The sequence below is a fragment of the Motacilla alba genome, chromosome 7 (genome assembly GCF_015832195.1).
Source record: "Motacilla alba alba isolate MOTALB_02 chromosome 7, Motacilla_alba_V1.0_pri, whole genome shotgun sequence".
NCBI classification, from domain to species: domain Eukaryota; kingdom Metazoa; phylum Chordata; class Aves; order Passeriformes; family Motacillidae; genus Motacilla; species Motacilla alba.
In genome coordinates, this window is record NC_052022.1 from 15541950 (window position 1) to 15562245 (window position 20296).

Here is a 20296-nt window from a genome sequence, read left to right on the forward strand (position 1 = left end):
GCCACAGATCTGCTTGGATGTTATTCCTAGATGGGCATGACTGTCCTTCCCACCAAAGGAGATGTGGGGCTCTGGAGTTGTATGAGGGCAGGTGAGAGGCCTTGGCCAGTTACAGCATATCTTCCCAATAGCTCTACCCTTCCAGTCTCTCTTTCAGAATCCTGAAAGTCAGTTTCCTCAGAGCCAGTCCTATGTTAATGTGGTCAGTTTTGGGGGTTGCATTACTTTGCTTGGGCTGGGGGAGTGGATTCCAGGCCAAACCCAAATTGTAGGTCACTGCTTAGCCCTCCTCTTGCCTCTGCCCTGTGGGACCAAGAGCACAGGGCAATATGCACAGGCACAGTCAATTGGCACCTGGATGGATTTTGGTGCAAACAGGCACTGCTTTAATGCAACCCCAGACTTCCACAAATGTTTCTGCAAGTGAAGGAGCAGGATGCTGCTAGTTGGCATCTCAAACCCTGTGTTTGGCCATCCTGCAGAGGCTAGCGGCTCAGATTCAGCCTCTTCCCTCAAAGCTGGGGGTCAAAACTGGCAGTGAGTGACTGGCAAATGTCCCACAGCAGTCTGGGAGGATGGGGAGTGTTTGGGGGGAGCCAGAGGGACCCGATGCCACCACACGCAACATCTCTTGCTGCTTGCTTTTAATAGTGTTAATGCTACAGATGCTGCCAGTGCCTTTCTGCCTGGCCTGAGGGCTTTTGCCAGTTAAGCCTCACAACAGCCTTGTGAGGTAGGTAAGTGACACAGGTGGACACCAAGCAAGGTTACCCAGGTCAGGGTGCAAGCTCTCTTCCTTCCCTCTGACCCGGAGGTTTGGTTTGTTTATCCCAAATTCATTTCCACATACTGTTGCAAAATGCCATCTGCTCCAGGCTGACAGCAGTGAGTCAGAGAGGGCCCTTACTAAAGCACTGTTCCCAGGGAAAAATCCCTTCCCACTAACACATCTGGCATTTGATTGGAGTTATCCAAGTCCTCACTCTGATTTCCATGCTCCAAACATGTTGAATTCCCATGCTCCAAACATGGCACAGCAACGTTTCTGCTGAGTAATCCTGGCTCACTAGAGGAAGCCAAGGAGCTTCAGCTGCTGTGAAGATCTTCCATGTTTCTTTCAGGACACAATCAAATGCCTTTCTTGGAACATAGCAGTTTCACCAGTGAAGGCAGGAGGCAGCAGAACAAGCACCAATGTCAAGTAAAGTTTGCACATTTTGACCCAAGTGTGGGCAGGCCATTCCCCCAGAAACCAGCTGAACAAGGATAGAGGCAGCACTGAAGGAAAATTAGGGCTCTCTTCAGAGCACAAGTGCTCAGCCCTCAACTGCAGGAAGGCACAACATCTGTCTCTCAGATCAGCCAGCCCAGGACAGGTAGTGTAGGCTCAGACCAAGGAGGGAGAAAAAAAGAATGATTTTAAAGCATTAGGCTTGAAAATAGACCGGTGTTGAAAATTTAAACACAGAAGGTTCTTGGGCAGCAGGTTAAACCAACTCCTTCAGGGCAAGACCAGGCATGGAGTAAGCAGGGCAGCAGATGAGTTCTCAAGTCAAGAAAGGGGATAGTGCAACTTTCATGTGCCAAAGCTCAGCCAGACAGATGTGTGCACTGGCAAATGCCTTCTTGGCACACACTGCTGTTGGTTTCCTGGGGATCTCATATGAAGTCCTGGCAGGTCCATTGTAGCACTGCTATTTTTGCACTTAGCAGAAGGAGGAAGACAGTAACAACCCACTTGTGGGCACAAGAGGTGGGGGACAAGGCACAAACAAGTGTGAAGGAATCAGTATTGTCCAGGTGAGGCAGAGAGCTTACGCTAAGCCAGGCAAAGCAGGGAGCCCTCCTGCCACCCGGAAGTGTCAGGGGAAGATCTCTGCCTCAGCCTTGGTTGTAGGGAACAGGGAAGGAATTGAGAAATACCAGGAATCAACACCTTTGCTTCAAAAAGCAACAAACAGGAGCAAGAGGGCAGAGGAAACAAAGGGAGCAGGCTCTGGAGAAGACCCAACGAATTAATTTAATAGCATTGCCCCACTTCAGAGGTTTGGGATCACTCTTCATGGCTTCTGAATGGGACACCATTTACATATGTGGAGGAGCAGCAGCAGATGGAACTGCACCAAGTTAGTTTAAACAGCAAATCCTCATTTAAGCAGTATCAGCTTGAAGATAACACGAGGGTAAGCTGTATCCAAAATACTGGGGCATGTCTTCACTTCTGGGTCGTCAGAAGCGCTAAGAGACAGCCTGGCCTCGGAGGGGGATTCTGACACATACAGGTTACAAAACAGAGTACTCTCTTCTGAGGTTCCCCCATCAGCTTCTGCCTGCACAAAAGCAGCTGAAAGACAGGGCAGGAGCTCCAGCTAAATATGCGCTTTCTGGAGAAGCAGGAGCCAAGGTGAAGCCTTAGCCACCAGACAGACGTGACCTGCCAATGTGCTGGCTTAAGCTTAATTTGGATGTCCTGGCTGGGACTGGACAGTGTCCTGTGTAATAAGGATTTGCCTGGCCAATCACAGCAGTTGAGAAGGTGCTCTGAGAAGGAATGGGGGGCAGAGCAAGTGGAGCTGAGCTCCAAGATACTGCCCTGGCACTTGGCACCACCACAGCTCCACTGGCTTCCTGGGAAAGTCTTGCCACACTTTGGCTCTGCCATGGCACCATGCTGGGCTCAGACCCTTTGCTCTGTAGTGTGCACATTTCTTGGCATTTCACCTATAGGGACAATGGCTGCAGGTCCCCAAAGCTACCTCCATCTTCTGGGTCCTCTGAGACCAAGGCTGATAACGATCTATCAAGATTCTACTTCTCCAATGCTGGTAACAGCCAGCTGCTTATGCTAGGATGCTTTATATTGCGCATACCCTGGCGACACTGCCTGTCCCACGCTGTCCCAGGTGCCATCTGCCTCCTCCCTTCCAGGGGATACAGTATCTGCTTGCTACTGCTTCATTGTTCTCTCCAGAAACAGCCCTTTCTACCCCCAGCCCAGCCCCTCATCATTCCTGCTAGGAGCCACTCTCCTTCTCAAGATGGGCTTCTCGATGTCCACTGGGCCTGAACAGCCCTCGCCCTCTTGGTGCTCTGGGGTAGGAACCACGCTCCTGAACTCTGGACCTCTCCCACCTTCCACAATCCCAGGGCCTGTGGTGGCCCTGCCAGTTGGGAGCAGCTTTGTGGTCACTGCGGTTGAACATCAGGTTCTCCTTTTTCCTGCCCCGGGCCTCAGTCCCCTCCCCTGTGCTCCATTTCTCCACATCATGGTGCTCCTCTTTCAAGTCCACAGTTTCTGTTGCTGGTGAGGGGTCTTCACGGCACAACTCCCTTCTTTCAGCCAAAGGAGCAGCCCTGCTTCTACTGGGAGGCTTTGAAAACTCCTGGCTGTGCCGTCCAGCAGGTCTACGCTCTGCTCTCTGGCTGAAGACCCTGGACCCCCTGGAGCCATGGAGTGCATGACAGGCTTCCTCTCCTGGTTCCTGCGAGCCACTGCACAGCTGCCTGCCCCGGCCTCTGGAGCCTGGCCTCTCCCCTCTGTGCCTCTCCCTCTTGCTTAGTTGCTCTCTGGGCACAGCACACCTCTCAGGTTGCCTGGATTCCACCCTGGGCTCTGATGCCCCAGCTGGCTCGGGAGCCGAGGCTTGGCTGGGCGGCTGGGGCACGTCCGCAGCGTGGGCACTCACCGACACCTCAGAGGCAGCGGCTGCTTGGCCCGGATCCACAGCAGCTGGAGGCTGAAAGAAAAAAGCCACTGGTTAAGAAAAGGACAGAGGTGTCCCACAGAAGATGACAGCGCTTGGTCCTGCAGCCCAGAGCCCCCTCAGAAACTCTCTGCCCCCAGTGCCGTACCGCCTGGAGGCTGATGAAATATCGGTTCCTCTCTGCCTCGGGGTCGATGATTCCCCCTTTCTCTTGCTGTCTCTTGAAAATCAGGCGCAGTTCTTCCTGGTGCTGCAGCACCTTGGCATCTGGCCTGTATGGCTCCTGAGCAGAAGAAAGCAAGGCAGGGTAAGGGCTCTCTCAACACCTAGCACGGACAGGCAGTGGCAGGGCTGGGAGCTACTCCCCAAACCCTTCTTTGCACAGTACCAGGCAACCCGCTTCCTTCTGCCACACTGAGCAGGCCTACAGATGCATGGGAAATCCCTGGACAGAAGCCGAGCCTCCCAGTGCAGACTCACTGTTTCTGCAGTGACTGCCTTGGGCCATCCTGCTGTGGGGCAGGATGCAGAGCAGCTACCATCAGGTGACTCTCCTGACCTGACTGTATCCCAGTGAGTGCAGGGATGTTCCCCATGGCAGAATCACCTCTCCCTCAGCACATCTGCTCAACTCAGGGCTATAAAACTGAACCTGCTTTGTGAGCTGCCCTTTGGATAGGACATCTAGGAGGACCTGAGAGAGAGTGTGCATGTATTCATCCCTCACAATGTGCCAGTTGAAGCTACCCAGTGAGGAGACTGGGCAGGTGAGCCCCCATCTCTTACCAGAGGGTGCTGTGGGGGTGGTGCTGCCTTCAGAGCACAGAGATCGTAGACCAGGGTCTCCCGGCAGACAGGGCACTGCACACCAACTTCCTGTGGGGAGGCAAGAGATGGTAGCAAACCCTGTCTGTGATCCAGCTCATGCACTGGTCCATACCCCCACACTGGAATTGCAACAGGGTCGTCTTCTTCACTCTTCTGCCAAGGTAAGGAAGCCCAGAGGGGTTCCATCAGCATGAAAGCAGCCTGCTATGGAAGGTGTCTCCACATGGAGGCATGCTGGGATTTGTGCTCCAGCAGCTGACTGCTTTACAAAGTACCCCTGACAACACATATGGCTTCAGCCCTCAGCCTAGGATGCATTTTTTCTGCTCCAAAGTGGAGTGTTTTATCAAGGCAGCACCTCTTTGAAAGGGTTTGTAGGAAGGAGCCTTTGATTTGTTCCATGCTCAGCTGTTCTGTTTGCTCTGCAGCTGACAACTGTTCCAACACATGCTAGGCAGTTTTTATCACCCCAAAACACAGGTGATTTGTGTTTACCCTGCTGCAACCCACACACCCCCCCGCCACAGTTCAAGGACTAGGACTAGAGAAGGAGCCCTTTTTTTTAACTTCTGTGGTTCCAGAAGTTTAAAAATGCAACTCCTTTACCCCCTGACACACCAGGCACTGACCCAGAGATCAGATAAACCAACTTGTTTGGTCAGAAAGGGCCCTTGGAGGTAACTCAGTCTAATCCCTGTTGATTCTCAGCAGAGGCTCCACGTGTCAAAGAGGGTGATACAGATGTTACAAGGGTCTGTGCAGGGGGCCAAAGAAGGAGGGCCAGTACCTGTTTGGGGGATGGTGCAAGGTGCTGCTCTCTCTCCTCCTGCTGCATGAGGATCTCCTCCTCCATGTGCTGGGCATAGCGGGCCAGACAGTGAGAGTGGAAGTAGTGGTAGCATTGGGTCTTTGTGAAGGCTTCTTTCTCCTGTCAAGACAAAAGTGCATCTTTGAAGGATTTCTAAGCAAAGAGTTGTGTAACCACCCAGCTGAACTGGCTTTTCACTTCCGTGTCAGTGGTATCCATGGGGAACTAGTGCTAGCAGAGCCACCCAACATCATCTGTTGGGCTGCAGCTCCACTCCCTCAGCAATTACTGGGATGCTGCTTCTTGTTTCAAATGTTAGAAACACTCCTTATGTCAAGATGCAAAGATTTCATGACTGATTTCTCTGCATGTGTTCCTGTGTAACAGCAGTCTTCCCACCTGGTGTGTTCTCCTTCCTAGGCAGGTATTGAATTTCCTTGCAACCCTAGTAAGGCCTGCTCCCTTGTCCCACAGACCTCAGCACCTGCATGGATATGTTCTAGTCCCTCCTGACCACCTGTGTGCTGAACTCCAGGTGAGGTGTAGCCAACACAGGGAAGCTGAAATGCACCATCAACTAGCCCCAGAGCCTACACTTCTTTGGAGATGCTCCAGCATCTCTCGCTGCCCCATGCCCATTTTCTGTAGAAGATTATCTAGAAGTTGATGGGAAGAGCATGATGTATGTGATGTATTGCACTAGGAAGGGCCCCGTGCAGAATGGGAGGCAGGGAGCTGCTCGGGTGCATCTTGGTCCCAAGCTGATATCCCAGCATCAGACTTCCTGTTCTCTTGCTTCACTTCCCAGTCAGTTTGTGGGGTCAGGAGACACATTCCTACCTGGAATCCATAGAGGCAGATTACACACTGTCCTTGAGGAATATTGTTGTCAGTGAGGATCTCCTTTCCCTTCTGTGAAAGCATTAAAGCAAACGTTTTACTCACTGGCCTGCCCACGGGCTCAGGGATGTCCCACCCCTTGGGCAGTCAGGGATCAGTGTCTGTGGCTGGTCACACCCAATCTCCTCACTCTCACCTCGATCAGTTCATAGAGCACCTCTGTCCCCAGCCTGGCTTCAGCAACACTTCTGAGGGTCTGGGAAATCCTACAGCAAAGCAGCAGAAATCCTTAACACAAATTTAGCTACACATTTTCACTGTCCCACATACCTGCTATCCTGCCATGCTGACAGGAGGAAAAAAGAGAGCACTGGCCTTCAGGCTTTGCTTGGAGCACAGGATGGGCACACACGCACACACATATTCACGTGCTGTCCTGGCTCCCCACAAGCCAGTGCACAAGAAGCCTTTGTTATGACAGGACTTGCAGGAGCAGGTTTGCTGATGGCCTCAGCTTGAGCTCAGCCAGCATCCTTTGGTTTTGGTGAATCCCAGGCTTTGTTCATCTGACAGCAGTCCCTGAGCAGGTCTGTTGGGAGCCACGTCCTCTTGTACTGCTGGCAGGCACCACAGTCTCTGCACACATTTCACTGCGCCAAGGACTGAAGCACAAAGGCAACAACGGGCTGCCCAAGGGCTTGGAGCAGTCCCACCACTGTCAGGGCAGGACCAGCAACTTTCAAGGCCCCAGGGATTCAGATAACATTTCAGGGGAACCACAGGGGAATAACCACAAGGCGGACCCCTCTGTGTCAAATTCGGCACCAGTGGCTCCTGAGGGGTTTAGGACAAAGCAATTTAGAGACCTGTATCCATTTGTTAACCAGACACAGGAAGTCATGTGAATTACAGAAGGCTTGTCGATCAGTTCTGCCTCCTGGATCTCTGGAGGAAAGGATTGCTACTCCCCACCCTCCTGGCACTCACTTTTGAATTTGCTCATCTGACAGCCCCCGCGGATTCCTGATGGAGATCTCCGGAGCTTTATCAGGATACTAGGATAAAAGAGAAACACCCAAAGCACAACAAGGATGGTGGAGAGGCCCGAGGCTCGGAGGTGCAGGGGCGCGGGGGGCGCGGGCAGCCTACCTGAGGGGGCACGGAGAGCACCAGGGTGAAGCGGACGTACTGGGAGTCCTGGTCCTGGGCCGTGGCAGGGTGCAGGGTGATGCTGATCTCCCAGGGCTCCCACCTGGAGAACGGGCAGCTCGGGGTGAGGAGGGCGGCGCGGGGCCGGGCCAGGGATGGGGAACGCGGGACGTACCTGCCCAGGCCCCGCGCCACCTGCAGCTCCTCCAGGTAGATGGACTCCAGCACCTCCACCTCCGGCGGCAGCGCCCTGCGGGAACCGACCAGGCGGGGGTCAGACGGCTCCGGCGGGCTGGGGGTGCGGGACAGCGGGGGTGCGGGGGCCGGGAAGGGTGCGGGCACGCGGGAGGGTGCAGAGACCGGGGAAGGTACGGGGGCTGTTACCAGTCCGTCGCCTCCGCTTCCTCACCGGCCGCCGCCATCTCCCCGCTCGCCCCGGAAGCGGAAGGGGGAGCCCGTTGCCTGGAGACGCCTCGGCGGCGGGGCCGGGGCCGGAGCGGAGCGCGGCGAGGCTCGTCCCGCGGCGGGATCGCTGCCACCAGGGCTCGGGGCTCGTCCCGCCTTCGAGCCGGTGGGCAGGAACAAAGCCTGGGGCGAGGGGAACGACACTCGCCCAGGGGAACGGGCGCCGGGTGCAGCCCCGCGGGAGGAGAGGTGCCCGCGGAAGGGGACACGCTGCTCCTCACTTGCCTCTTTTCCCCAGGCAGCTCAGCGGCCCCGTCCCGAGCCATGGAGAACTACCACGTCCTGGAAATGATCGGCGAAGGGTCCTTTGGGCGCGTGTACAAGGGGCGCCGGAAGCACAGCGCCCAGGTGAGGGGACAGGGCTGGGGCTCTGCTGTGTGTGGCCGGGGCTGTCATCCGGACTCAAGGGACATCAGGAGCGACCTCAAGACCTCAAAGCAGAGCCAGCACTAAGTTTAGATTATCTGAACCCACCAAGACAAACAGGCTGGTGCCTGACTGTCATTAGGTTGAATGTGTTTTCCTCTTACCACGTTGAACCTCCCTCTATTTCAATTTTTAATCCCCTTGTCGTCCTCCCACATGCTTCAGTCTCCTCACCATCATGAGTCTCTCTGCTATACCCATTCCAGCCTATTGATGTCTTTCTGGGCCAAAAACCCGGCCACAATATTCCCAACATGGTGCACAAGATTAGAAATAAAGGTCAGAAATGACTTCACTTTAGTTCCTGCCTGTTGATACAGCCCAGGGTGCTGCTAGTGTTCCTCATTTCCAGGGCACACTGCTGGCTCATGTTAGGCCTGCTGTTCACCAGCATCTCGAGGTCATGTCCCATGTTTCTGAAGTCCTGGTTTTATCTGTGTTCACTGATTACATTTCTTTGCTTTAAATACCAGTGTGAAAAGAAGTGTGAGCACCAGTATTGATGTGCAAGGGCCTGGGGAGAGCCCAGGTCCAAGGGGCCCAGTGAGCAAATGTCTCATTATTCTATTGTCTGTGTTCAGCTGGAGCCCTGTTCAGCTGGAGCCCTGTTTGAGTTAAAAGCAGCCTTTGCCAGGGTGGGTCTGACCAGGAGTCTGGTCTGATCCCAGCTTTTCCTGCTTTGAAAGGTGGTGGCCTTGAAGTTCATCCCTAAGGTGGGGCGGTCTGAGAAGGAGCTGAAGAACCTGCAGCGGGAAATTGAGATTGTGAGAGACCTCCATCACCCCAACATCATCCAGATGCTTGACAGCTTTGAGACTGCTAAGGAGGTGAAGGGGATTACTCAAGGCAAAGGCTTTTGCTTGACTGGGGCACGGGAACAAGGGCTGTCCCCTGGTGTTGCAGGGACATCTTTCTCAGGAGATGCCGGTGACTTCATCCCAGGGTCTGATTAGTGTTTTTCAGAGCCCTTTAGTATGTGCCATGTGGGGAGCCACCACCTGTGTGGGCTGTACTGGGTCATGTGGAGAGGTGAAGGAGCTGACCAGGGGCTGTGTAATGCAGTAGGAGTGGTTTGAGATCACAGGATGCAGGTCACTCTTCACTCATCAGTCTCTTCAGAGACTGTCTTTTCACTGATTTAAACTCTCATGGATATAATATGTTAAGAGAGGATTGAAGACTATTCTGTGGCACATGGGAGCATGAAATCAAGTAATTGGACAGCATATTCAAAATAAGATCAAGGGAGTGATTCTACCCTCTGGGCTTGGCAGTACCATTCTGGTCTTGTCCTGTCCTTCCCTCTTCTCTTGTTTTTGCTGGTTGTCTGAGATATGGACAGCTACAAGAGCTCTGCCAAGTGCCAGGTCCTTGCTGCAGTGCAGCCATGGGAGCTCTCTTCCATTCCAAGTCCCAGCCCAAGCTGATGGATTTTGCATGATGGAACCCCAACACCTCCCTCAAATTTCTTACCCTGCTCTGTCCTAGTCCCCAGGGCCTGATCTCACCCTGTTGCTCTTCCCTCCAGGTGGTGGTAGTGACTGACTACGCAGAGGGAGAGCTCTTCCAGATCCTGGAGGATGATGGGAGTTTGCCTGAGAGCCAGGTGTCTATCATTGCAGTGGCCATGCAGTGTTTGCTGCAGGCTAGAGAAAACAGAACTTGTGTGCCTGCAGGCAGAGGGTCTCTGCCGTGAGCCTGGACATGTCTGGAGGGTGAGGGTACCTCTGGGACTTCACCTGGCAGAGCTTCTGAAAAGGATGGAGAGGGGGCCAGGTTGGCATTGTGGGGCAGTGGGATCCTGCAGAGACCTCAGTTTCTCTGTTCCCTTTACAAGGGCCACAGCACTGGACTGCCTTGGCTATTGGCCCACTCCAAGAAACTGCTGGTCCACAGCTGGGGTTGGTCCCTGCCCCAAACAGGACAAAAGTAGAAGTAGTGTGGGAGCCAGACTGTAAGGGACCTAGCCCCTGTAGTTGTGCCAGCGGGTGGCACCACGGGACACAGGGTGAGGCTTCTGTGTCTCCGGCAGGTCCAGACCATAGCTGCCCAACTCATCTCTGCTCTCTATTACCTGCACTCCCACCGCATCCTGCACCGCGACATGAAACCCCAGAACATCCTGCTGGGCAAAGATGGTGTTGTCAAGCTCTGTGACTTTGGGTGAGTGCTGGGGGCCAGCTGGAGGGTAACGCTGGGCCTTGGAGCAGCCAAGGAGTTTCCTGGATGCTGTAGAGGAGGAGTGGGGGAGTGCAGAAAGGGGCCTGGATTCTGTGCTTATTTAGAGGTTAAGCAGAGAGGGGAGATTTTGTCCTCCAGAGGGAAGAAGTATTGATAAACTCATTGGGAGCTGCAACAGATGTTTCAGCCTGAACTTGAGGTCTGTGCTTTGCTCTGAGCAGGTTTGCCCGTGCCATGAGCATCCACACCATGGTGCTGACGTCCATCAAGGGCACCCCGCTGTACATGTCCCCTGAGCTGGTGGAAGAACGGCCGTATGACCACACAGCAGACCTGTGGTCTGTGGGCTGCATCCTGTACGAGCTGTTTGTGGGCACTCCTCCCTTCTACACCAACAGCATCTTCCAGCTTGTCAGCCTCATCATCAAGGACCCTGTCAAATGGCCCATGACCATGAGCCCTGTGTTCAAGGTAAGGGCTGAGGCCCTGTCTGCAATGTGAGATCTGTTAATGCAGTTTTGGCCTCACCTGCTGCTCTGGTGGGTCACTCTTAGCTTCTATGTCCCCTAGCAGGGACTTCAGAACACAGAAAAGCAATGAGAGCTGGACTTCTGGAAGGGGAATCCTTATAACTGTTATCAAATATCTGCTGTCCATAGGCTGGGAAACTGGGTCCTCCAGCAGAGGAGTGATTTATTGGGTTGCGAAGGGAAATGTCTTGGCATCCGCCCTAAGCGCTAGAGCTACTCCTTTCCCAGAGCTAGGCAGGAAAGGCAGGCCTCCTGGGTGCCCTTAGTGAGGGAGACTGGTGGGTACACTGCTCTCTGGTGGGTGCTGAGTATGTGTCAGTGATCCTGCTGCTCCACTGCTCTGCAGAGTTTCCTTCAGGGATTGCTAATGAAGGACCCCCACGAGCGTCTGTCATGGCCAGAGCTACTTTCTCACCCCTTCATTGCTGGACGGGTTACTGGTGAGTACTTACTCCTTTTCCAAAACTGTCCAGGTCTGCTTCCTTCTACTACTGTCTAGAGACTGGGAGGACCTCCCTGCCACGCTGTTTTTACTATCCTGGTCTATGCCTCTCTCCTCTCAGCTTTTTCCAAACACTGACCCCTATCTCCTGCTCCTGGTTTTGCTCTGGGTCCCTCAGGATTCCCCTGGGATCCCAAGAGAGATCACTCTCTCTGTGTCCCAAGAGAGAGTTGCTGCTGAAGTTCTCCTCTTGCCTCCCCAGTGATTGATGACACAGAAGAGCATGGGATTTCAAACCCCTTCACCATCAAGCTGTCTCCAGAGCTGCAGGCCCTGAAGGAGCAGCAAGTCCATTCCGTGGCCCCCAGGAGCAGCCCGTCCAGGATCTTGAGAAAGGCTCAGCAGAAGATGGTTGAAGAGACACAGAAAAAGGTGGAGAAGAGTGTGAGGTTCCCCTGGCTATGTCTCACAGTCAAGGCAAAGGAAGGACACTGAAGTGGGCCCTGGGGGAAAACACAGGAGTACGTGGGTCAGGCTTGGGTGTCAGCAACACACAAGGCAGGATGAGGGGGACTCATCTGACTGAGTAACCCTGCCCTGACCAAACTTCTCTGCCATCACCAGGGGCAACTGAAGGCAGATGATGCATCTATGAAGGATTCTGTCAATGGACATCCCACACATAGACCCAGGGCAGCATCAGGGAAGGCAGTCCCTGAGGAGAGGGAGCCATTGGCTGCCTCCAATGAGAAGCATCCATATCTCCTGCAAGGAAAGAGCAGCACCGCAGAGTGGGAGTTTGAGGAGTCTCCTCCCATCCCAGGGTGAGGGAGGCAGAGGCTGGGGAAGGAGGAAGAGGGAAGGGAAAGGTCTTTCACTGACTGTACTGTTTCCTTGGCCAGGCAGCACAGCCTCTCTCAAGACTATGAGTGGGAGTTTCCTGGAGCAGGTTCCCCTCCACAGCCTGGTGCTGGCAGGGCAGAGGCCTACAGCAGGCACAGCATTGAGGCTGTGGACCTGGAGAATGAGGTAAGGTGGTGTCTTCAGTGAGGACAACAGGGCTCAGTTGCCAGGGGCTGGTACAGAGACCCTGGGACTGGCAGGGTCTGTGGCACCAGTCCTCTCTCTTCTGTGGCTAGGAGCTGGAGAGTGATGAGGAGTGGCAGCACGTGACTGAGGACACTGAGGCCTCAGCCATGCAGCTGAACATGCCTCTGAGCCTCCTGAGGGACCCAGCTTTCCAGCAACGTGTCCAGGACCGCCTGGCAGACTCTGCTCAGCAGGTAAGTGATGGCTGACCCAGGCAACTAAGACTGGAGACTTGGATGCTGCCTTCTTCGTCAGGATTGGGTTGGAAACATATGGAGAATCCTCAGTCCAGCCAGCAAAAAGATCCTCTACTTCTCCGGGAGTTGGAACTGTCTTGTGCACTTGGCTTGCCATCTGCTCCTCTGCTGTCCCCAGCCTGAATGGGTTGAAGGGCTGCTCCATGGCTGGTGGAGACACCAAAACTGCTGCTCATTATAAGCTCTTCTGGCTTCTCTGTGTCCAGGTGCTGGAAGGGATGCTGGAGGGAGCCTCCCATCTTCGTTCTGTGCTTCGTGTTATTGGCAACCTCCTGTCTACCCAGTGTGATGTTGAGCTGCTGGACCACTTCTGCCAAGAGCTGAATGTGCCTCTGTCCCTGCTGTGTCTAGCCAAGCAGATCCTGGAAAGTGGTATCACCAAGCAGGTGGGTGTAGAACCCCAGGGAAATATAGGCGCCTTCCAGCCCTACAGAGTGCTGGTCCTGAGGAGGCCCTGGTGTCCTGCTGGATCTGGCTCACAGGTTCCTCTTCCAGGCACCCTTGTAGAGGAGGAGGTTCTGGTAGGGAAGGGTCCTGTCGTAGTGGTGTGGGGATGGCCAGCAGACAATCCCCATTTATGGTTTCTTTCTGGATTCTGCAGCAGCCCTGGTGTATCGCTGTGCTGACAGACCTCCTCATGGTGACCAAAGTTTATTTCAGCAGTGAATGTAGCCTGGAGGAGAGTGGGCAAAAGCACAGGTAGGGACAACCTTCTGTTCCCTGAGGTCTTGTGTGACCACTTCGGGGACCACAGGCAGTAAGTGGAAGGGTGGTGTTCATACTCTGCAGCTGGAGTTGTCTCTATGGGGGAGCATCATGGCCTAAGTGCTTCATGCCATATTGCTGTGCTCACAGAGGAGCACTTTCCTTGAACGGGATTAACCAAAGGAAAGGCACAGTTGACAAGTCTAGTTGTGCTGCTTGCTGACAGCAGCTCACAGTGCGAGTGTGTTGCCTGCTCCATTAGCCAGAGCCATGTGGGCCTGTCCTCACAACAAGGGGCCATGTTTCTCTGCACTCATCTGTCCCTGCTGCCCCCCCAGCCTGCAGGCCGTTCAGAAGAGTGCTGACTGCTTTCTGGCCCTGCTGCCGGAGCTGCTGGCTGTGCCAGTCGACAGTGAGATGAGACTCTGCCAGCAAAGCCTCCTGGTAAGGGTGCTCCCATCTTCCTCCTCCACACCCTCTGCCTCCAGAACAGAAGCTATGGGGTTGTCTGTGCATGTTGGAGGAACACAGCCTGAGGACCCTGCTCCTAACTATGGGGTCTGATGTGTTCTTGTCAGGGCAGGCTGTCTCACCAGTTGGGGTTTTTGCGGGGAATCACATACAAAAAGAAGGTCTCTCAGGGGGCACTTTCACTGGCCTTACCATTCTGGTGTGGCTTTACTGGCTGAGCTGATGGCAGGTGCAGCCCCTTGTACACACTCTGGCACAAAAAGTGTCACTTCACCAGACATGCCCCTGGCTCTGCTGCCAAAACTTCTGCTGCTGGGATTGTGCTGGGTGGGCACAGCGGGTTCTCAGCACTGGAGTATGATTCACATGTGGCTCGGGCAGGAGATGCATACAGGCTTGCATTTGATATCTTTTAGCCTTTGTTTTTGAGCTGCATGTTTTAGTGCCAGAGTCAGCAAGAGCAAAAGTAGCTGTTGGGCATGCTCTGCCAGGCTGTGTTAGAAGTGAGGAGGGACATGTGCCTCCATGTGTACTGCTCACTTCAGCAGCATGCAGCCAGATGTGGGTCCCATACAGTAACCTGGCTGGAGTGGGCATTTGGAGGTCCTTGAAGTTCCAGCATGAGTCCTTCTCTCATCTCTGCTGTCCTCCCACAGCTTCCTCCTGTGCTGTCCTTTTCTTTCCTCTCAAACTCAGTCTGCAGTGATGGCAACCCCTGTGTCTTCCCCAGTGCTTCACCCAGCTCTGTGAGAGCCTGGATACGACAGACCCTTCTGTCTCTGCACACTTCTACACCAGGCTGCAAGAGGAGCATCAGCCCCTGCTGCACAGACTCCTTCAAGGATCCATCTCAGAGCAGCCTGCTCTCCGAGGTAGCAGTGGTAGCAGCTCACCACCTCTTCCTGGGGTTTCTTATCCTTCCTCCCCTTGGGCTCCATCAGAGCACTGACAGCCATTGTAGTGCTGTTGGCCAGAAGAGGTGGCTGAAATTTATCTGTCCAGACCCCTGCTAACCTGGGCTCTCCTCCCTCAATCCCAGATCTCACCCTCCTTATGTCACAAGCCTGACTTTTTCTCTCTTGCCATCCAACCCTACCCTGCTGCCTGTGCTCAGCACCTTGAGCACAATGACTCCCCAGATCTCTCCCCATGCAGGTGCAGCAGTGGAGGGCAAGTCAGCCCATGACCAGAGCCCATGTGTGTCAGACCTCTTCCTGGCTGCGTTGGCTGCTGCATGCAGCATCCCCCTGGAGAGAAACAGCTGTCAGGAAGCCAAGCAGCAGGTCAGACCAGCTCTCTGTACAGGGTGAAGAGGTGTGGTCTTCCTAAGGGCAGCAGAACATTCTAGGAGGATCTCTTTCTCAGCAGTAGTGTGGAGGGCTGGGATCCTCTGGCTTTATTGACTGCAGGGCTCATATTTGTGGGCTGCCAACCTCCCCAACCAATAGCTGACCTTAGGAATGTAAGGATTCTTGAATCAATTAAGAGACTCAAACTTAGTATTTGAACTATGTAATGGGCTAAGTAAAGAACTAGACCAAGCAGGGAAAACATGAAGAATTCTTTTATTACAGTGATATGAACTGTGGGAAATCTGAAATTGAAGGGACAGTAAGAGGGAAAACAATTACAGGTTTACTTACATTTGATTCTTTAACTCTGAGTCAACAAGGAGGGAAGCAGAGGAGGAATCTTACCTTGCTCATCTCAGCTCTGGGACTCTGCATCAAAGCCATGCTAGGTCATGGCAGATAGGCATCCCTGTAGGAAGCAGATGCTTTCTTTCATGAAATTGTTGCTAGCATTAAACTCTTCTAGTCTGGGCAGTGCTTCAGGTGCCCAGAGTGCAAAACAGGCTGATTTCTGCAGGTTGCTCACGCAGTAGCTGAAAAGCTTATGGAAGGAGAGAGCCAGCAGCTTGCAAGACTGCTGGGGAGACTGGAGGACCCAGGCTGCTCCTTGAACGTCCTGAAGGTAATGGCCCAGTCCCTTTATTTGGCTCTGCCCAGAGGTGCCTGGGCCTTTGCTCTGGAATTAGGAGCATGGTGAAGAGGGAACTGTGAGCTTAGCCCTCAATGGCTCCCACCTGCCTGGTGTCAGTTGTTGAATAAATGAGCCCATGGTAGCCATGGGGTGGAACCTGTCTACAGGGGCTGGTGACATCTCTCCCCTCTGCCTTGCAGATCCTCTATGCTGGCTGCCATGCCTACCCAAACCTGTGCCAGCACCTGGGAAGGAGCCAGCCACTGTGGGGTTCCCTCATGCAGCTCTTGAAGGGTGAGGTAGGACTGACCCCAGCGCTGGTGGAGGGGTAGGAGTGGAATCAAGCAGGCCACATTCCTCTGAGCACTGGTCAGATGAATCTGTGGGGGAAGAGGAGTTTTGGGGAGTTTAATTGGAAGAGTGCAGTTCTCCTCCTGGGCCCAGAAACACCTCCTTCTTCCCTGCTATGAGTTCTGTTCCTTTGGTAGGTCCCTGTGGTGGAGGTGACCCAGGAGACAGCCCGTGAAGCCTCTCTGTACCTGCTGGCCCTGCTCACCCTGCAGCTTCAGGCATCCCCTCCCAGGTAAGCAGACACTTTCACTCATGGGTGGGAGAGGAACATGCCCTGCCCTGAACAGCACTCTGTCTTGCACACTGTCCGGAGCTGGAACCTATTTCCACTGATCCCTCTGATCCTGATGTACCAGCAGAATGCTGGGCAGTGTGGGTGGATGCTGGGGATGTGGTGAGGATGACCCAGAGCAGACAAGGAGGTGCTGTGAACCAGGGTTCCTCCTGAAACATGGCTGCTTCCCAGCCGTGTGGGTATTGGATGCTGCTGTTCTGCATTATGTGAAGCTGTGGGAACATTGTGCTTCTCTCCTGGTCCCTGCATTTCAGGTGTGAGGAGGTTGTTGCTCTGGCTGTGGATCTCATCACCCAGTCTCCTGTTGTGTCCCTTGTGGTAAGCCACCCACCGCCCCCCCCCCTCCCCCCCAAGCCACTACTGACAGCCTTGCAGACCTGTGCATCCCATTTGGGCCTTACTCTTCCTCACTCAGAGTGGGATGAGGCCAAGGGATGAAGGGTCAATAGTGACTGAGCAGATGGGAAAGTCCCAAAGGTGCTGAATTCTCCTTGTCCCACAGGGTGCTGCAGCGTTTCTCCTGGCACAGCTCAGTCAGCATGGGGTGGCTTTGGAGCTCAAGAAAGAAAAAATCCTACCAGTGGTAACAAATGCACTGACTGCACCTGCTGAGGTATGGGATGGGGACAGAGAAGCTGGGGACCCTTGCATACCGCACTGTAGAGGTGTGCAAAGATGGGCTCAGAAGCATGCAAGGGTGATGCTGCTGCCCTCAAGCCCAGCACCCAGCTTCAGAGTGTCTCCCACTCTCTTACAGCTGCAGCTCCCCCTGCCAATGGGTGCTGGTCTCTATGATGGGTTATTTTTCCTCCTGCTGAAACTCCTTGAACAGGTACCAGTCTAGCCATCTCCTTTGCCTGGTCCCTGCCAAAAGGTGTGGTGGCAAAAAGGCCTGAATGCACATTGGTAACGAGGCTGAGGGAAATCAGGAACGGTGCAGTTTTGGCTGTACAACCCCATGAAAGTCACCGCGTGTCCCTGCAGGGCTGATGGGAGAGTGGTGGGTGGGGAGGGCTGAGCCATGGGCACACTGGAGTGAAGAAGGGCAGAGATGCCCGGGGTCTGACACTACGGAAAGGTGCAACAGGACTCCTGGCCCATGGGTGTCTAGCCCTGACCTTCAGAGGACCATGGGACTGGCAGAGCCATGTATGAGAACCCTGGGGAGCCATGGAGGACCTTGAAGGCCTCTGACATCTGCCTCTCTGCCTCTAGGAGAATGTGGTCTTGGAGCAGGGCTTTGCTTCCTCTGAGCTATGGAGCCTGGTCTGGCATTGTGTTGCTGTGGCGCTTCATGTGGGCACCAACAGGGCAGTGCTGGAGGGAGATCCACCCCCAGGTGCTGGTCACCCCATGGCAGAGCCAGACTGGAACCTCCTCTCCCCTCAAGGTAGGAGCTGCGGGACAGCAGGGCATCTGCCCTGGACCCTGCTTCACATCCTGCCCTCAGACTTGCCCATGTCTGTCCCTCTCCACATCTGTTTCCTGAGGCCAGAGGACTCAGGTGGTGTTTTTGAGGATTGCAGTGTCTTCTGGGGAGAGAGGGCTGGGCTGGCCCATACTGTGCCCAGTTGGCAGCAGCTCAGCTGAGCTGGCTGTGGAGGAGCAAAAAAGGATGCCTATGCTGCAGGGAATGTCCAGTCTGGCAGGTGTGACCACCTGGGTGGAGATTTTCCGGTTTTGGGTAGGGACTCACAGAATCCACCCTGGAGCAGCCTTGAGGTAGCACAGACAGAAGTGAAGGAACTTTACAGCCTTCTCTAGGTTTGCCCTTCTGCCTGCTGCTTTCTCTGCAGGAATCCTGTTATTCCTCAGCCTGGCCCTCAGCATCTTCACTCGTGAGTCCCACCAGTGTCTGCCTCAGCTCACCCACTCCCATGGTGTCCTCACGGTGACACTGAAGAGACTGCTGTCCCCTGGCTTCTTGGCATGCATGGCACAGATGTGAGTTGTGGCAATGGCTGAAGTGGGCAGAGCTCAGCTGCTGAATGGGGCATGGACATGAGCACACCAAGGGCTGAGAAGTTCCTGACCTGGCACGTGCAGAGCCTCTCCTAAGTGCCTGGCACAGGGAATGCCCTTTGCCCCTTGCCCTAAGGTTTTGCTGATTGTCTCTGTATTAAGCCCTCTTTCTTTCACAAATTCAGGCAAGCAGGAAAGGATGGGGACCCTGAAGTTGTCCCAGATGTGGTCATCCAGGTCTGCCAGCTGCTCTCTTTCCCTTTTGCCCTGGATGTGGATAAAGACACCTTAGCACTGATCATGGAGGCTGTGAAAGATACCCAGATCCCTGCCCAGCTGCTGCAGGTACTCTCCTGGCCCTGTGTTCCTCCTTCCCCCCTTACTGTGGTGACCCTTCCCTACGTTGCAGTCCCCAGTGCATGGCACCACTTCACGTCATGTTGGCAGCCCACACAAGGATGTCATTTGGGTGCCATGCAGCCCTTGGAGAAGCTTGACTGGCTGCTAAGCTTGCACTGACCTGCTGGCTGCCTTCAGCTGCTGCTTGGCTTGGCTCATGTGTGAGCACAGTGCACTCAGCAGTGCTGTCTGTCCTTCTACCTTAGGTCTGCGCTCACCATCTGCCCTTCTCGTTCACCGAGCTCCCCATGGGCCTCTTGTGCCAATTTGTGGTGTCTGATACAGGGGTCATAGACCAAGTGGTGAGGGAAGCTGCTGCCTCGGAGCACATTGTTGCCTTCTTGAAGTCTGTCTTGTCCTCAGACAATGTCATACTCACAAGTGACCTCCTATCTCTCCTGACCCACGTGGCCCGGGCCTGTTCAGAGCACCTGCCCTTTCTGCAGAGGATCCTGAGGGACTCAGATGTGGCTGACCAGCCACTGACCTACCTGCTCAGCCACAAGCATCACCTGATACGAGCCAGAACCTGCAACTTGCTGGGCAACCTGCTCCGCCACAGCTTTTCCCCAGTGCTGCAGAGCCAGCCCGGTTGGCTGGAGAGGCTGCTGGAGTGCCTGTCAGACCCGGAGAGCTGCGTGCGCAGGGCAGCCACCTTTGCAGTGGGCAACGCCGCCTGCCACGCGTCTTGCCCGGCAGGGACCCTGGGCAGGGCCGTGCCCGCGCTGACCCGGCTGCTGAGCGACTCGCGGGCCCAGACGTGCTACAACGCGGCCCTGGCCCTGAGCAACCTGGGCCAGCGCGGGGAGGAGCTGCGGGATCTGCTGATCCAGAACAGGGCCCCCGACCTCCTGCTGCAGGTGACCTGCCAGGACCCGCGGGGGACCGCGCGGGAGGGAGCCCTCGCGGCACTGCGAGCCCTCAGCCAGCACCCTGGGATCCAGCAGGTACTGCACGGGGACCTCGGCTCCTTTGGGGCACCTGATGGTGTTGCAGGGACAAGGGTCAGGCCGGTGGGTGACTGCTGTCCCTCTCTTGGCTGTGCAGGTCCTGCTGTCCCTCAAAGCCACCGAGAGGCTGGCCGCGCTGGCCGCTGTCAGTCCCCGGTCGCCTTCTGCCCGGCACGGCGAGCCGCTCTTCCGCCGCCAGTGCGAGCTGCTCCTCCGCCGCCTCGCAGTTCTGCCCGGCCGCGCGGGGCCCAGCCAGCTGTCGCCGCGTACCGGCGCCGAGCGGTGACGCCCGGGCATCCCGGGACGCCACGGACGCTTCCTTCACCCTCCTCAGGCTCCAGCCGGACCTTCCTTGCAACCCGCGTTGTCCGCCTGAAGGGGACTCTACCCGGCCGTCTTTACCCGGGGTGCCCCCCGCGGGAAGCGGGCCCTGGAAAAAGCGCCCGTTCCCTCCGTAGCCG

General features: G+C 55.1%; 2 protein-coding genes across 4 annotated transcripts; one reads left to right on the top strand and one right to left on the bottom strand.

Moving 5' to 3' along the window:
- Positions 1 to 629: 629 nt before the first annotated feature.
- Positions 630 to 7796, bottom strand: RNF25 (ring finger protein 25). The gene is made up of 10 exons (XM_038143186.1): positions 7714 to 7796; positions 7505 to 7579; positions 7330 to 7432; positions 7168 to 7235; positions 6377 to 6446; positions 6181 to 6252; positions 5320 to 5460; positions 4491 to 4580; positions 3853 to 3987; positions 630 to 3737 (listed from the first exon to the last, which is right to left on the bottom strand). The coding sequence occupies exons 1-10, from the start codon at positions 7749 to 7751 to the stop codon at positions 3015 to 3017; spliced, it is 1515 nt and encodes a 504-aa protein (XP_037999114.1). The 5' UTR covers positions 7752 to 7796; the 3' UTR covers positions 630 to 3014.
- STK36 (serine/threonine kinase 36) lies at positions 6453 to 20156 on the top strand. 3 transcript variants are annotated; one of them, XM_038143164.1, is made up of 26 exons: positions 6453 to 7297; positions 8033 to 8142; positions 8907 to 9047; positions 9749 to 9826; positions 10253 to 10383; positions 10623 to 10872; positions 11278 to 11371; positions 11636 to 11805; positions 11998 to 12197; positions 12276 to 12402; positions 12513 to 12656; positions 12926 to 13105; positions 13321 to 13418; positions 13763 to 13868; positions 14626 to 14767; positions 15051 to 15178; positions 15765 to 15869; positions 16079 to 16177; positions 16367 to 16461; positions 16779 to 16842; positions 17027 to 17356; positions 17740 to 17914; positions 18321 to 18468; positions 18672 to 18831; positions 19092 to 19832; positions 19933 to 20156. In XM_038143164.1, exons 2-26 carry the CDS (start codon positions 8059 to 8061, stop codon positions 20119 to 20121), a joined length of 4179 nt encoding a protein of 1392 aa, XP_037999092.1. In that variant the 5' UTR covers positions 6453 to 7297; positions 8033 to 8058; the 3' UTR covers positions 20122 to 20156. The 3 variants fall into 3 exon arrangements, with proteins under 3 accessions (XP_037999092.1, XP_037999091.1, XP_037999093.1); XM_038143163.1 differs by lacking the exon at positions 6453 to 7297 and adding an exon at positions 7801 to 7900; XM_038143165.1 differs by lacking the exon at positions 6453 to 7297 and having other exon boundaries at positions 7816 to 8142; positions 17027 to 17137; positions 17282 to 17356.
- Positions 20157 to 20296: the final 140 nt, after the last annotated feature.

Excerpts from the sequence above, each read along its gene's own strand:
- RNF25 (XM_038143186.1), bottom strand. The coding sequence starts at position 7,751 with ATGGCGGCGGCCGGTGAGGAAGCGGAGGCGACGGACTG. Across the intron at positions 7,236-7,329 it reads TGCTCTCCGTGCCCCCTCAG|TATCCTGATAAAGCTCCGGA; the intron begins GTAGGCTGCCCG and ends CTTTTATCCTAG. Across the intron at positions 5,461-6,180 it reads TCTGCCTCTATGGATTCCAG|GAGAAAGAAGCCTTCACAAA; the intron begins GTAGGAATGTGT and ends TTGTCTTGACAG.
- STK36 (XM_038143164.1), top strand. The coding sequence starts at position 8,059 with ATGGAGAACTACCACGTCCTGGAAATGATCGGCGAAGGGTCCTTTGGG. Across the intron at positions 14,768-15,050 it reads AGAGCAGCCTGCTCTCCGAG|GTGCAGCAGTGGAGGGCAAG; the intron begins GTAGCAGTGGTA and ends CTCCCCATGCAG. Across the intron at positions 15,870-16,078 it reads GCTCCTTGAACGTCCTGAAG|ATCCTCTATGCTGGCTGCCA; the intron begins GTAATGGCCCAG and ends TCTGCCTTGCAG.